The 14,815-nt window shown below is 56.7% G+C and overlaps 1 protein-coding gene across 1 annotated transcript in view; it reads left to right on the forward strand.

Annotated features, from left to right (window-relative positions):
• Positions 1-14,815, forward strand: part of LRP1 (LDL receptor related protein 1) — a 76,248-nt gene that overhangs the window by 23,685 nt on the left and 37,748 nt on the right. Inside the window, exons 7-20 of the mRNA XM_074374574.1 lie at positions 88-250; positions 343-565; positions 1,608-1,797; positions 2,241-2,384; positions 3,591-3,827; positions 5,041-5,221; positions 6,071-6,293; positions 7,499-7,700; positions 8,027-8,152; positions 10,206-10,346; positions 10,450-10,575; positions 11,027-11,143; positions 11,405-11,485; positions 13,077-13,244. Coding sequence (XP_074230675.1) covers positions 88-250; positions 343-565; positions 1,608-1,797; positions 2,241-2,384; positions 3,591-3,827; positions 5,041-5,221; positions 6,071-6,293; positions 7,499-7,700; positions 8,027-8,152; positions 10,206-10,346; positions 10,450-10,575; positions 11,027-11,143; positions 11,405-11,485; positions 13,077-13,244 — 2,322 coding nt within the window. The remainder of the gene's footprint in view (positions 1-87; positions 251-342; positions 566-1,607; positions 1,798-2,240; positions 2,385-3,590; positions 3,828-5,040; positions 5,222-6,070; positions 6,294-7,498; positions 7,701-8,026; positions 8,153-10,205; positions 10,347-10,449; positions 10,576-11,026; positions 11,144-11,404; positions 11,486-13,076; positions 13,245-14,815) is intronic.

The raw sequence follows: 14,815 nt of genomic DNA on the forward strand, positions 1-14,815 counted from the left end.
CCCCGCGTGGTGGGCTCTGTACCAGCAGGGGCTGGGCGTGTCTGTGGGAGGACTCCCCGCCATAGCTCTTCCGTCCGCGGTCTCCAGACGTGGAACAGATGGCCATCGACTGGCTGACGGGCAACTTCTACTTCGTGGATGACATCGATGACAGGATCTTTGTCTGCAACCGAAATGGGGACACGTGTGTCACTTTGCTGGACCTGGAGCTCTACAATCCGAAGGGCATTGCACTGGACCCCGCCATGGGGTGAGAGGCCCTGGAAGGGGAGAGGCAGATGCTATGGTAGAAGGGAGGGGGCCTAGTGTCCAGGCTGCAGGTAACGTGTCATCTGCCCACAGGAAGGTGTTCTTCACTGACTACGGGCAGATCCCAAAGGTGGAGCGCTGCGATATGGATGGGCAGAACCGCACCAAGCTGGTGGATAGCAAGATTGTGTTTCCTCACGGCATCACGCTGGACCTGGTCAGCCGCCTCGTCTACTGGGCCGATGCCTACCTGGACTACATCGAGGTGGTGGACTACGAGGGCAAGGGCCGGCAGACCATCATCCAGGGCATCCTGGTGAGGGGGACGTCTTGGCCAGCGAACCCTTCTCCAGGCCTCCCAGTAGCGGGAGGACAGTATAGGAGCGTGGTGCCCGAGCTCTCTGGTGGGGAGGGAGTGGGCCCGGGCACTTGGGGAAAGGACAGGATATGGCTTCCACTCTGATGGCCACCGTCATTTTAGGGCACCTTTGACTTCCCTGTTCTCATTTGATCCTTACAACAATCCTTACAACAACAAGAAATGAGAGGGCAGGTGGCTCAGCTCTCTGTTGGCAGGTGAAAAAAGACAAGTTCAAAGAGACGAAGATTTTGCCTGAGGTCACACTGCTGAGAAATAGCACGCGGACCTAGGCTAGAAGTCCTGACAGCTCAGAGATGGCACCTCTGTTCTGGGGTAATTAGGGTGACCATCCGTCCCAATTTCCCCAGGACTGTCCCAGTGTTAGTCCTGAAAGTCCCCCAAACTAGCAAATCTTTTAGTCTTGGACACACTGGGACAGTTGGACACCTTAGACACGTTATGCAGGTAGTGGGAGCTGTTACAGGCCTCGCTTGGGGCCAGACTGTCCTCTCAGCGTCCCAAAGCTGGGGGCTGGAAGTGAGCTGAGAATGTTCCCTGTAGACAGAATGTAGGGCCCAACTCCAGGTCAGTGCAGAATCATCCTGTCACCTCCTATGTGCCTGATTCTGTGAGGCACGTGGTTCCTGCCCTCAAGGGGTTTGAGCAGCGTGTGTACAGCAAGCCCACCACTCACCGGACGGTGCATAACAGCAAGAGAGATGGAGTGTGGAAGGAGGGGCCATCCTCTCTGGTTAGAAGATTCCAGGAGCCCTTCAAAGAGATGCTCTGTGAAGGATGGGTGGGGTTTTGACAAGCAAAGACCTCAAGAACAGGGTAGTCCAGCCAGAGGATTCAGGAGTAAAGCACGGAATTAGACTGTGGGACGAGTTTGGGATGCAGGTAACAGAGTCAGGGTGGGACGCTGAGGGGCTTCCTGTGGGCAGAGGGAGGATTCCCTTCTTCTCTTGTGTTGACCATTCCTGCCTGCCTGTCTCAGATTGAGCACCTGTATGGCCTGACTGTGTTTGAGAATTATCTCTACGCCACCAACTCGGACAATGCCAACGCCCAGCAGAAGACGAGTGTGATCCGCGTGAACCGCTTCAACAGCACTGACTACCAGGTGGTCACCCGCGTGGACAAGGGAGGTGCCCTCCACATCTACCACCAGCGGCGTCAGCCCCGAGGTGAGCGGGGCTCCACCGCTCCTCTCATACCGTGACTGCTCCTCCGTCCACCCCAGGCTACCTCCCCTGGCCCGTCTGCTTCCCCTGCCAGCCCCTTCCTGCCCCTCAACCTCCAGATCCCACCCCCTGGGAGCCCCCTGCCCCTATTCTGCTCAGGACGTAGATCACTCCTCCCAGTTCCCTGGCTGCTCTAAGAGTAGAAGCAGCCGGCCGTGGACGACAGTGTGACTCTCCCTCTGACCACAGAAGTCCCCACCCGAGAGTCTAAAGGCTGGGTAGTGGCTGGGAGAGGAACCCCAGTCCTGTGGTTTCCAAATCCTCAAAGGGGGCTACAGGCACAGAGACCACAGCAGGAGGGAGTGTGGTCAGAGTTCAGGAAGCCTTCACAAGGCCTGGCACAGGGGCTTTGATGGGGTCCTGACCAGCTCTCCATCCTGCCCCAGTGAGGAGCCACGCTTGTGAGAATGACCAGTATGGGAAGCCAGGCGGCTGCTCTGACATCTGTCTGCTGGCCAACAGCCACAAGGCGCGGACCTGCCGCTGTCGCTCCGGCTTCAGCCTGGGCAGTGATGGAAAGTCGTGCAAGAGTGAGTGAAAGAGAAGGGCTTGTGTCCCTGCTGGGGTGGATCAGAAGGGAGTCCTTATCTGCCTCCCAAGCTGTTTCTGTCTGAGATGCTGAACGATGGAAACTTACCCAAAGTTTCGCTGCTAGTGACAGATGGGGATGGAACTTGAACTCATATCGAGAGCAGGGTTTTTCCCACTGCCCCGCTCAGGCTCTGTAGAAGACTGTCAGCTGATCCATTCATTCCTTCATTCATTTAACAAGTGTCTAGTGAGCCTGCGCTGTATGTCTGGCACTGACCTGGCAGTGAGGATTCAGCAGTGAATAAGATAGATGTCATCTCTGGCCTCATGGAGCTTATAATCTGGAGGGGAGGCAGACAAACACATAAAAATAACTTCAGGTGGTGGTAAGTGTTAGGAAGAAAATTAGGTGGAGCATAGGGTTAATGATGACAGTGGGGGCTCTAGTTAAGACAGAGGTCAGGGAAGGCCTCTCTGCGGACGTAAAATCAGAGCCGAGCTTTCTCTGAAGTGAGGAATGAAATCATGTGAATCATGAACCTGAAGGATAAGCATTTCTGGCACAGGGAACCTACAGTGCCAAGGCTCAGAGGCCAGTGGGAGCTTGGCCTGCTGGACCGAGTAAGTGAGGGGAGATGAGGAAGGAGGTCGGGTTGTGTTCTAACTGGGATGAGACGCTCTTGGTAACTTTCCAGATTTGATTGTAAAAAGATCATGCTGGTTGCTGGTTGGAGGATGGGCAGCAGGGAAGTGGCAGGAGGCTATTTCCATGGCGTAGGCAAGAAGTGATGCGGCTAAGACTAGGGTGGCAGCAGAGGAAGTGGTCAAAAGTGATCAGACTCCAACATATTTGGGCCACTAATTTTACTGCTCAACAGTAGGCACTCACTGAAAGTGTACTACTTGCTAATTTTGCCCCATGTCCCACCCTTGGAGCGCAGAGGAAAAGCCCCCAGGGCGCTGTTCTCTGGGCCTTACATGTTCATTCGTCTGTCTGTCTGTCCGTGTGACTGGGACCCCCAGCTGCCCCACATCCCCTGACCCAGTACAGCCAGGGTGTTGCAGTGCCTTGGGCCACAGTCCCTGAGGCTGGAAGGTGGTCGTGTGTGTGTGTGTGTGTGTGTGTGTGTGTATGTGTGTGTGTCTGTCTGTCTGTCTGACTGACTGTCTGTCTGACTTTGTGCCCCTCCCTGTGCCTGCCCTAGAGCCGGAACATGAGCTATTCCTCGTGTATGGCAAGGGCCGGCCAGGCATCATCCGCGGCATGGATATGGGGGCCAAGGTCCCAGATGAGCACATGATCCCCATCGAGAACCTCATGAACCCCCGGGCCCTGGACTTCCATGCTGAGACCGGCTTCATCTACTTTGCTGACACCACCAGCTACCTCATTGGCCGCCAGAAGATCGATGGCACTGAGCGGGAGACCATCCTGAAGGACGGTGAGAGCCCCAAAGCAGGAGTTGTGCTGATAGTCTCCGGACGGACACGCCCACCTGGGGCAGGAAGCGATGTGGGGGGCCTGGGCGTCTCTCTCCCGGTGCCCTCCCGGCGTGGGGAGTCCCCTGCTGACTGGCTGGCTGGGCTGGTTGGCATGGAGATGAGGGGATAGACAGATTGACCCCTGGGTGACCTCCTTCTTGGCTGAGCCTAAAAGAGGCAGGAGGATGGATGGGTTAGGCAGCGTGGGCCGTCCTTGCCAGCCCTTGGGAAAACTCAGGGTCTCTCTGCCATTGGCTCTGAGCCCTGGAGCTGCACGCAGCACAGCCAGAGAGAGGCTGGAGGCTCTGAACGGTACCCGTGTGTGCACACAGGGTCTGTGCTGCCAGACCTCACCGCCGCCGAGAGCTGCATGCTCACATGTCCCGAGAAAATTGTGTTTTGTGAATTGAATCCAGTTTTTCCCTCTGAGCTGCCCGAGCAGGTCAACAGCGCACTGTCTTCTGAATCTCCATCGTTGTGGAAGCTGTGCACCCCTGAGTGCTGCAACGTCCCTGCTGGGTGTTAGGAACTCCCAAACCTGCCCTCCGGCCCCCAGGATAGGGCCTCCTAACCAGTCAGGCTGGGGCTGGTTACCGCCCTTGCCCTGCTCCCCATCCCCCACGGCGGCTCAGAGGAGCTCAGCAGTCAGTAATCATAAGACTTTGGGGAAATCAAAAGTAACTCCTTGTCAGGAAAAGATTGGGGTTCCCTATACTAGGGAACTGCTATTAAAACTCGAGATGAAACCTTTGGCTAAGTGAAAAATCACTTCCTAATTTATTCATTTTGTTAGCTCAGGATTTTTAGGCCCGGGATGTGGCGTCACACTTGTGCCCTGAGCCATGTGCCTGTTGCTTCAGCTGTCCACCCCAGCTCAGGCCCCGACGTGCCCTCCTGTGAAAGCCCACGTGCACCACGTGGGTTTACTTGCTTCCATGTGCAGTTTTGAGAGATTCTGTGTCTCAATGCAGATGTGGCAGCACAAACAACCTCCCTGGCTCCTTTCTCCAACCTCCCATCCCATCTCACCCCACCCATCACCGAGGGCACAGGAGGCCCCCTGCACTCGCCACTAGCTGAGTGTTTCACCGTGCAAGTGTCCTAAGAGTCAGAGGCAGGCAGTTCTGAACGTCCTTTGAGGCTCCCCCTCACTACCTGCTTCGCTCCCCGCAGGCATCCACAATGTGGAGGGTGTGGCTGTGGACTGGATGGGGGACAATTTGTATTGGACGGATGATGGGCCCAAGAAGACCATCAGTGTGGCCAGACTGGAGAAGGCTGCTCAGACCCGCAAGACTTTAATCGAGGGCAAAATGACACACCCCAGGGCCATTGTGGTGGATCCGCTCAATGGGTGAGTCCTCCCAGGCGCTTGGGGTGGGAGGAGCCGGGGACTGTGTGGGCCGCAGAACTGGGGCATGAGACACACAGAGTGGAGAGGGGAGAGCAGATTAAGTGGGATGCTTAGGCAAGAATGAGACTGAAAAGGAAAAAGGTGTCCCCGTCTTAAGGGCAGTGGGAGTGATGGCCACAGATACATAGAAGTTTGGAGCTCAGAGCCCTCCCCTGGCTCTCCTTGCCCTTATCAGGCCTGGGGTCCTATGGGGTCTGCCTGCAGCTTGCTTGACCTCATCTGCACCTCACTTCCTGCACCTGGAAGCTCTGTGCCTACAGCCTGCTGTCTGTGTCTCAAGCCAACACCCCAGCTTTTCCTGCCTCCGAGCTTTTGCTCTTGGAGTTCCTCAGCCTGGGACTCCCTAGTATTTGCACATCCAGCTCCTTCTCAGCGTTCACATCGCAGCTCAGATACCACATCCTCAGAGAGGCCTTCCTCGCCACTGCCTGCTCACTCTCCACGCCATCCCCCTGCTTCATGTCCTTCCTGGCTTTTATCGCCCTCCGACGTGTGTGACCTTCTTGGCTGCCTTGTCTGTCTCCCTGTGTGGACCATGCACCCCATGAGAGCAGGGGCCTTGGCTGCCTTGGTCTCCACTGAGTCCTCCAGTGCCAGAACTGTGCCCAGCTCAGCAGGCACTCAACAGATATTTGTCGAATGGAGGAATGAATGAATGTGGGCCAGGGGTGAGCAGGGCAGGAAGACCCCCGTGAGGGGCTCTGGGATGGCCCGCCTGGATTGGGATCACAGGGGAGGATGTTAATGGCAGGGGTGGCCCCTGGGGTGCTGACCAGTCGCTGCCCACAGGTGGATGTACTGGACTGACTGGGAGGAGGACCCCAAGGACAGTCGGCGAGGGCGACTGGAGAGGGCCTGGATGGATGGCTCACACCGAGACATCTTTGTCACCTCCAAGACAGTGCTTTGGCCCAATGGGCTGAGCCTGGACATCCCAGCTGGGCGCCTCTACTGGGTGGACGCCTTCTATGACCGCATCGAGACCATCCTGCTCAATGGCACAGACCGAAAGGTAGGCAGGCGTGCCCCTGTGTGCGGCTCTTCATGCGGGTGTCGTTGGACCACTTTTTGTGTGTGGCTGAGGCTCTGTATGTCTGAATGTGCGGGCATCTGTGTGTGTCTGGGCCCGTGTGCCCGTGCATGCGTCTCTCCGTCTTGTGTTGTTTGAGGGTTGCTTCTCTCAGAGCATCTCCATGACTGTGCACGTTGTCTGCTGGCCTGACCATCCATGTGCCCACCTGAGCACACACGTTGTGTGCACCTCTGCCTGTTTGTGTGTGCCTGTACTGTGTGCCTCTGTGCAAGTGTGAGATGCCTAGAGATGGCCACACGTGCACGCTTGTTCATTCAGGTGTCTGCGTGCTTCATTTGTGAGCCACAGGCGTGTCTAGGTGTGCAGACCGAGCTCTTTCTTTTTTTCAAATTTTATTTTTGTGGGGGAGGTAATTAGGTTTATTTGTTTATTTTTAATAATGCTGAGCAGGCACTCTGCTACTGGGCTATATAACCTTCCTCCAGGACCGAGCTCTTTCATGATATAAGACCTTTTGTGATGTGACTCCTGACCATCTCTGTGGTCTTCTTTCTTTCCTTGTCCTCTACATCTCAGCCGTTGGGGCAGCAGCACTAGACAGCTTGTAATTCCAGCACACGGCACGGGTGCCGCCCTCTGTGCTATTGCTCACACACCAAGCTCCTCCTCTCCTGGCATATTACACAGGGGCCACTTGCTCTGAGATGTTGTCTCCAGACCTCTCTGCTACCCTGCATGACTGTGTGTGTCCTTCCTGAGACAGGGGGCAGCTCCAACGCAGGGACCATGTCTTGTCCATTTCTTTGTGCCTACCTTAATAATCCTGGTGAATGTTTGTTGGATGAAGAAATGAATGGAGGGGTTCTGGCTGTCTGCTCAGTAGTGTGTGTGTGTATGCGTTGCAGTCACACATGCATATATGTTGGAGGGATATGAATGAATACGAACCAGCCCAGGAGAGGAGTGAGGGCAAGCTCCTCGTCAGCATTCTGCTGGGTTCAGGGTCTGGCACCTCACTGCGTGCAACGCTGTCATCCTCGGGGGCTCCCAGGCTGATGGGGATTACAAGCCCCCATCATAGTCATAGGCCATGGGCATATGAGTACAAAACACTGACCCTCTGGGCCTCCCTAAGGCACCCCTCTCGTCTCCCAGCTCCTTAGTAACCCCTCTTCCATTCCTAGATTGTGTACGAGGGTCCTGAGTTGAACCATGCCTTTGGCCTGTGTCACCACGGCAACTACCTCTTCTGGACCGAGTACCGGAGTGGCAGTGTCTACCGCTTGGAACGGGGCACAGGGGGCTCACCCCCCACTGTGACCCTTCTGCGCAGCGAGCGGCCCCCCATCTTTGAGATCCGCATGTATGATGCCCAGCAGCAGCAAGGTACCCCTAGGGCTGGGGCAGGGGCGGGACCTAGATGGGGCGGGGCTGAGGCTCCTGCAGGGTGTGAACGCACTTCCCAGGATTCCTAGGCTCTGACGTGTGAGGCTTTCAAGAAGAGAGGCCCCCACCCCAGTGTGACTTTCTGTGTTCTCCATCTCCCCTGCTGCCCCGTGCCTGCATCTCCTCTTCTCTCACCTCGCCATATTTCCTCTTTCTGTCTTCTCCCCTGTCTTCTCATCTCTCCTGTCTGGCCTTTCCTGACCCTGCTACAACCCATCCTCCACTCTCCTCCTCCCTCCTCCCCGACCGTGGGCCCTTCTTTGCAGTGGGTACCAACAAATGCCGGGTGAACAACGGCGGCTGCAGCAGCCTGTGCCTGGCCACCCCTGGGAGCCGCCAGTGTGCCTGCGCCGAGGACCAGGTGTTGGACACAGATGGTGTCACTTGCTTGGGTATGAGGGGCCCAGCTGGGGTGGGAGGCGGGGGAGCAGACCCCAGCAGGAGGCCACAGGGTCCCCATTGGACATGAAGGGGGCAAAGGGGGCCCTGTGGGGTCAACAGGAGTTGAGGGATGGAGTGAGAGAAGGCTCTGGGTGCTGGAGGGTGTTTAGGGATGAGTGGGGGGTGGGAGGCTTGGAGGGCATGAAGATTAGGGGACACCAAGAAGGACAGCAATGGAACGAGAAAAACTGCCTCAACTTCTTTTACATTTGTTTCCCCCTTATTAAAGTAATACAACAATAGTTCAAAATATCGAACCCAGTCTCACCAAGAACACCGCAATCTTGTTAGCACTGTGGTAAAGCAACACCATCCTTTTCCTTTAGGTGGGTTTTTACATGGCTGGAATCAGGACATTTAAGTGTCTTCTGCCCCTTTTGGCTCATACATGCCACAAATTTTCTCTGTTATTATTGCATTATTTTTAACACCCTCATTTTTTAATAAAAATGGGTCATGCTCATTGTAAAAATAAACAAGCGATACAGAAAAATACAAAGGAGAAAGAACTAATCACCACAAATTCCACCACCCATAGAGACCACGGTTACCATTTCGGGGAACACGCTCCCAGGTCAGTGTGTCAGGGACACATAAGCAGAATTTCTAATGGCCAAATATGCTTCATTTAGTGAACAGCCCAGAATTTACTCAACCATTTCTCTGTTGTCGGATGTTTAGGTCGTTTCCAGTTTTTTGTTACAATCACAGGCATCGTTCACTGAGCACAGACTATGTACTAGGCACGGCTCTAAGCACTCCCCATGCAGTAACTCATTTACTCCTCAAAATACTAAGAGGGAGGGTATTTTTATTATCAACAGTTTACAGATGAAGAAATGGAGGCCCCAGGTTAGAGCAGGGATTTGGACTCGGGAAGTCTGACCTTTCCTTAATCACCTGCTCTGCTGTTTCTCATACCTTCATGCCTTCCCATGTGCTGGATGGTTTCCTTAGAACAGAATCGCAGAAGTGAAGATGGGACAGTGGGCTGCACTGTGCAGCTGAGAGGGAGAGACTGAGGCCAGGTGCAGGGCAAGAGCCTCACTGGGACAGGGGTTAAGGAGCTGAGGGGCCAGGGCATCGGAAGGTGCGTCTACACGGACGCTGAAATCACAAGGAATTAGAAAGGGAGTGATTTTGGAGAAAGTGACACTGAACCAAGAGCTAAAAAATCCTCAAGGATGATGGGGGGCCTGGGGGCCTGTAGTGGGGTTCGTATAGTCTAATAACATGACCGTCAACACTGACTTTTCAGAGAGGAGAGAGGGAGAAAGGTCGGGAAACAGAGGTGAGGAGCAGAGTGGGCTCATACCAGCCTCCAGGTCCAGTGGTCCATGAGCTGTGAGAAGGAAAATCACCACCCTTGGGACCCAGAGGATTAAAGAGGGATGAGAGAGGGTCAGAAAGGCCATGCCCAGAGCTGTAGGGTCCAGGGATGGGGACCGGCATGCGCATCCCGGGCTTCTTGAGCTCACCCTGTGCAAACACAAAGGACACGGTGATTTTACTGCCCACGGCTGAAGGCAGGTAGCGGTCACCACTCAGGTGTGAGTGTTGGGGGACAGGAGCGTGGAGCCTGCAGAGTCCTGGGGCCTGTGTTCGCTCCTGCCGGTAGAGTTGATGCATTTGTCCAAGGACCAGGGCAAGGCCTGGGAGTCCCAGAGATGGCTTCCCAGGGGCCGTTCCTGGACGTGGCAGGGAGGGACCAGGAGTGGTCTGCTCCGTGGGGACAAAAGCCTGAGGGGCTCTAAGGTCTCTTGGAAATTGCTTTATCTCAGACCACATTGCATTACTGGAAGCAGCAGAGCAAACATCACCCTGTGGCTTGAGAAAGAGTTGCTGTTTCCATCAGATACTTCGTTCACAAAGGACAATGCGTTAGGGAAAATAACTGCATATCTTATTTTAAAATAATAAAACAAGCAAACAGAGGGCAGAGGGCCCAGCACCGGCCCTGTGACCTGGGTCTGACTTCCCCTCACGCCCATGTGGTGCCCACAGCGAACCCGTCCTACGTGCCCCCACCCCAGTGCCAGCCGGGTGAGTTTGCCTGCTCCAACAGCCGCTGCATCCAGGAGCGCTGGAAATGCGACGGGGACAACGACTGCCTGGACAACAGCGACGAGGCGCCCGCCCTCTGCCGTGAGTCACCGCCCCGTGCTGTTGGACAGCAGGCCCGCGGGGCAGCAGCTGGAGAGCTGGGGGCCCCTCCCTCGGGCTGACCCCTGACCTGTTCCCTCCCCAGATCAGCACACCTGCCCCTCGGACCGGTTCAAGTGCGAGAACAACCGTTGCATCCCCAACCGCTGGCTCTGTGACGGGGACAACGACTGTGGGAACAGTGAAGACGAGTCCAATGCCACTTGTTCAGGTGGGGGGGTGACCACTCTGCCTCCCTTGGTCGCTGGGGCAGGGCAGATGGGGGAGCCAGGCTTGAGAAGACAGAAGGGCCTCAGAGAGAGAAAGGAGCGTGGGGCACCCAGGGCAGGGAAGAGGGAGCCTGGGCAGGAGGAGATGTGTGCCCTCCCCTCCCAGTGAGGACGGGAGGCCTCTGCTTGCAGGGGGCAGAGCACAGTTCCAGGCTGGGGATGACAAACTAGGTGAGCGGGCCTTCTCCTTGGAGGACATCAGTGTCCCCTCAAGAGATGGGGTGAGGCATCCGATACGAGACCACATGGGTGGTTTTGAACAACATCTCTAAGGGAAATAAATGGCTTTGAGACCCTTGGGAAGACTTCTGGAGAGGCAGAGAACAATAGGAAAGAAAATGGAGTTAAAGAGGGGACTCAACTATAAGCACTTATGCCCATCCCTGCCCCCAGCTCGCACCTGCCCACCCAACCAGTTCTCCTGCGCCAGTGGCCGCTGCATCCCCATCTCCTGGACGTGCGACCTGGACGATGACTGTGGGGACCGCTCCGACGAGTCAGCCTCATGTGGTGAGCAGGGCAGCAGGAAGGCCCGGCTGGCCCGGGGAGGGAGGGCCCATTAGAACGTACCCTGGGGCTTAAAAAGGATGCTCGGAGGGATGAGGGTTGAACAGGCAGGGTTTCAGGCCGAGGCACCACCTCTTAGCCTCCCCTCCCCAAACTGGCTGGGCTGGGCTGCCAGTTACAGAAGGGGCCCTGCGCCCACCCGCTCAGTGCTACGATGCTGTGTAGTCTTCAGGGCCCTACTCAGCTACTCTTTCTCCCTGACAGCCTACCCCACCTGCTTCCCCCTGACTCAGTTTACCTGCAACAACGGCAGATGCATCAACATCAACTGGAGGTGTGACAATGGTAAGAGCCTGTTCCCCTTCCCCTGCCCGGATGCCTAGGAAGCTGAAACCACAGCCAGGCCCTGGGGGGGAGGTGAAAGGGTTTTAGAATCAGTTCACTGAATCCCTGCTGGGTTGGCTGGGGGCAGTGAGGACAAGCCAGAAACACTGGGGGAACCGAGATGGACCAAGAGGAGACCCCACCCATCGCCCGTCAGCTCCATTCCTCCCCGAGCAGGGCCTGAGATGCCCATCCTCTGGCAGAGGCTCTGGGGCCAGGGAGAAATGAGCAAATAGGGCCAGAGGGGCAGAGCAAAGACAGCCCAGTGCCCAACTCCCTTCTCCCTGCGAGCTCTGTCTCCTGGGGTCCTTGGTGCAACCTCCGGGCTCCGACTCCAGGCTCGGGAGCCCACCTTGCGGTCAGCCCTGGACCAGGTGATGTCATCCCAGAGCCACGGGGGCCGGTGGACCGTTGTGTGTGCACTGTCTCGGGGCTTTGGTTGTGTCTGGTGTGGTGTTGTGACGTGTTGCAGCAGTGGCTCGAGCCCTGGCTCTCGTGTGTGAGGATGTGTTGGGTCAGCGCCACGTTGCCCCTCATCTTTGCCGTGTCTTGTGTGCCAATGGCTGCCCTGGCGGTTTCTGTGTTTCAGAGAAGGATTGTGGGGACGGCTCTGACGAAAAGACCTGTCCTGAGCCTGCCGGTCAGTGCATAGAAGCACATGCACCATCACCCCTAGATCCCCAGCTGGCCTCGGGCCGCCTCCCAGGACCCCCGGGAGCTCCCCTCCCCAAACTCCTAGGATGTGAAGGAAAAGCAAAGAGAAAAGTGAGAGCAGAGAGCACAGAGGGAGAAAGAAAACAGCGGAAGGGAAACAGCGGAGATGGGGAGGAGATGACAGAGAAGTGGGGACAAGAACCACAAGACCTGATGCGGGAGAGCGTTAGAGACGCAGATCCAGCTGGAAAAGAGGCAGGAACACAACCCAAGGGGGACAGCCAAACCCGTCTTCTCAAGCGGCCTGGAACTGTGGAGGGAGGTCTGGTAGCCGCACCCACGAGGCCTAGAAAGCAGGACGTGCATTCGGTCACCTTCAGATGCCCTCCAGAAGCGCCCCGGCCTTCCCAGCTGCAGGCAGTGCCCCTCGTGAGCCGGGCACGCAGAGCACAGGCCAGTGATGCCCACGCTCAGGGCGGGGCCTAATGAAGCCCTTCCCTCCCCAGCAGAGAGGCATCACCTACACTCCACCCACCACTGTGTCTCCAAAACCAGAGAAATCCCTGCCTTTCCCCCAGAGCGAGCAGACCCCTGCTCCCACACCCTGCCAGACTGGGAAAGGAACGAGTCCTGTGCCCACCCCCAGCCTTCCGGGACTCAGGGACGGGCCCTCGGGGAGCCCACCCCGCCTCTCCCCGCCCCTACCACGCGGGCCATGGTGCATGCTGCAGTCTATGCAGTTTCTGTGTCTTTTCTGTTTGTTATTTTCTCAGCGGGAGGGTTGGGTGGGTGGAGGGTGGGAATAGGGAGGCGGGAGTGGGGGCCCCACGCTGGGGTCACAGAGAAGGCTGCTGCTTGCTGACCCTCCATCTCCTTTTCCCTTCTTCCTGCCCCCCAGACAATGACTGTGGGGACAACAGTGACGAGGCCGGCTGCAGCCACTCCTGCTCTAGCACCCAGTTCAAGTGCAACAGCGGGCGCTGCATCCCTGAGCACTGGACCTGCGACGGGGACAACGACTGCGGGGACTACAGCGATGAGACGCACGCCAACTGCACCAACCAGGGTGGGCGCCTGGGGCCCAGACCAGCCACCATCTGCCCGGCCTCCCCACTGCGTGTCGCCACCACCTGGGAGCCAAGATAACTCAGACGCGGCTCTTGTCCTTCAGGAGTTTTCAGTCCTGTGGGAGAGGGAGGCTGTCGACATGTCATTGTCACACGCTGTTAAGATCTCAGGCTTTGCAGCTGGGCGGCCTTGGGTTTGAGCTCCGGCTCCGCAGCTTACTATCTGGGTGGCCTTGAGCACGTTCCTTAATCTCTGTGGGCCCCTATGAGTTTCATCTGCAAAGCGGGGGTAACGGGGTAACGATAGCCCCAGCATCACCGCACGGATGTGGGGGTTCGGTGAGATCATGCAGGGAAAGCATGCAGCCCGTGTTTGGAAGCCGGTAGCTAGGAAAAGGCATGCTCAGGGTGGGAGGGGTGGGTGAGCACGACGGGGCCAGGGGAGAGAGGGGCTGTTATTTAAGGACACAGTCATACTGGACTAGGGCCCACCCTAATGACCTCGTTTTAAGTTAATCATCTGCAAAGAAAGACCTATTTCTAAATAAGGTCATAGTCACAGGTACTATGAGCTAGGACTTCAGCATCTTCTCAGAGAAGGCAAATCAACCTGTAGCAACTGGCAACTGATTTGAAGAGGTTTTAAAACACGGCAGAGCAAAATCTTTCTGCAGGCTTCATCTGGCCCCTGGACTGCCAGCTTACGACCTCGGCCTTGTAGGCCTCAGGTGCACATAGTGGGAGCAGTACTGATCACACTGAGTCCCCACCGTGGGCCCAGCACTGACAGGGAGGATGGGGAGGGTCGCTGAAGGCCCAGGAAACAGTAACCAAGTCTCAAGGGCCGTGCCTGAGAAGGGCCGAGTGAGTGGGACAGGTGGTAGAGCCTTGGGACGCTGGGAAAGGCCTGCGATGCGGCGAGGTATGATGAGCGCTCTGGGTGCTGGGCGACCTTGGACAAGCTGCTTCCTCTGAGCCTTAGCTTCCTTCTCTGTGGAGTGAGAGGGGGCGTGTGGGGGCCTGGCACATGGGAGCAGGGATGTCATGGTTGGTAGCGACTGTTAACTATAGCTGTGAGCCAGAACAGCCTGGCACCACTCAAGAGGAGGTAGGATTTGAACTGGGCCCTGATGAGGGATTGGGCTGTGGGTAAAAGGACAAGGAGGGTCTTCAGACAGGGTGGGGGTGGAGCCTGGAGAACCCAGCAGTAAGACTTAGAGGGTAAAACTGAGCACTCCTGCAGGGCCCAGTGGGGCTGGCCAGGGCCCCTTAGGCTGGAGGGGCCTGCAGGTAATGAGGCTATGCCCAGAGGGGGCAGGTTACAGCGGCAGCGAGAGCAGGCCCAGCCCTGGGGACCATGGAAGGATCTCAGAGCTGGACGGTGACAAGATGTAGGAAATCCTTTCGGAAGTCAATCCTGGAAGAGGATTAGATTGGAACGAGGTTCAGCAGCCCTGAGGAAGGAAAATCAGCTGAGAGGCTACTGCTGAAATCCAGGCACAAATGAGAGCATGGACTGTGTTCACGGCGGGGCAGTGACGAAGCGAGGCCTGTGCACAGTCACCTGTGC

The sequence above is a fragment of the Camelus bactrianus genome, chromosome 12 (assembly GCF_048773025.1).
Source record: "Camelus bactrianus isolate YW-2024 breed Bactrian camel chromosome 12, ASM4877302v1, whole genome shotgun sequence".
In the NCBI taxonomy this organism is placed as follows: domain Eukaryota; kingdom Metazoa; phylum Chordata; class Mammalia; order Artiodactyla; family Camelidae; genus Camelus; species Camelus bactrianus.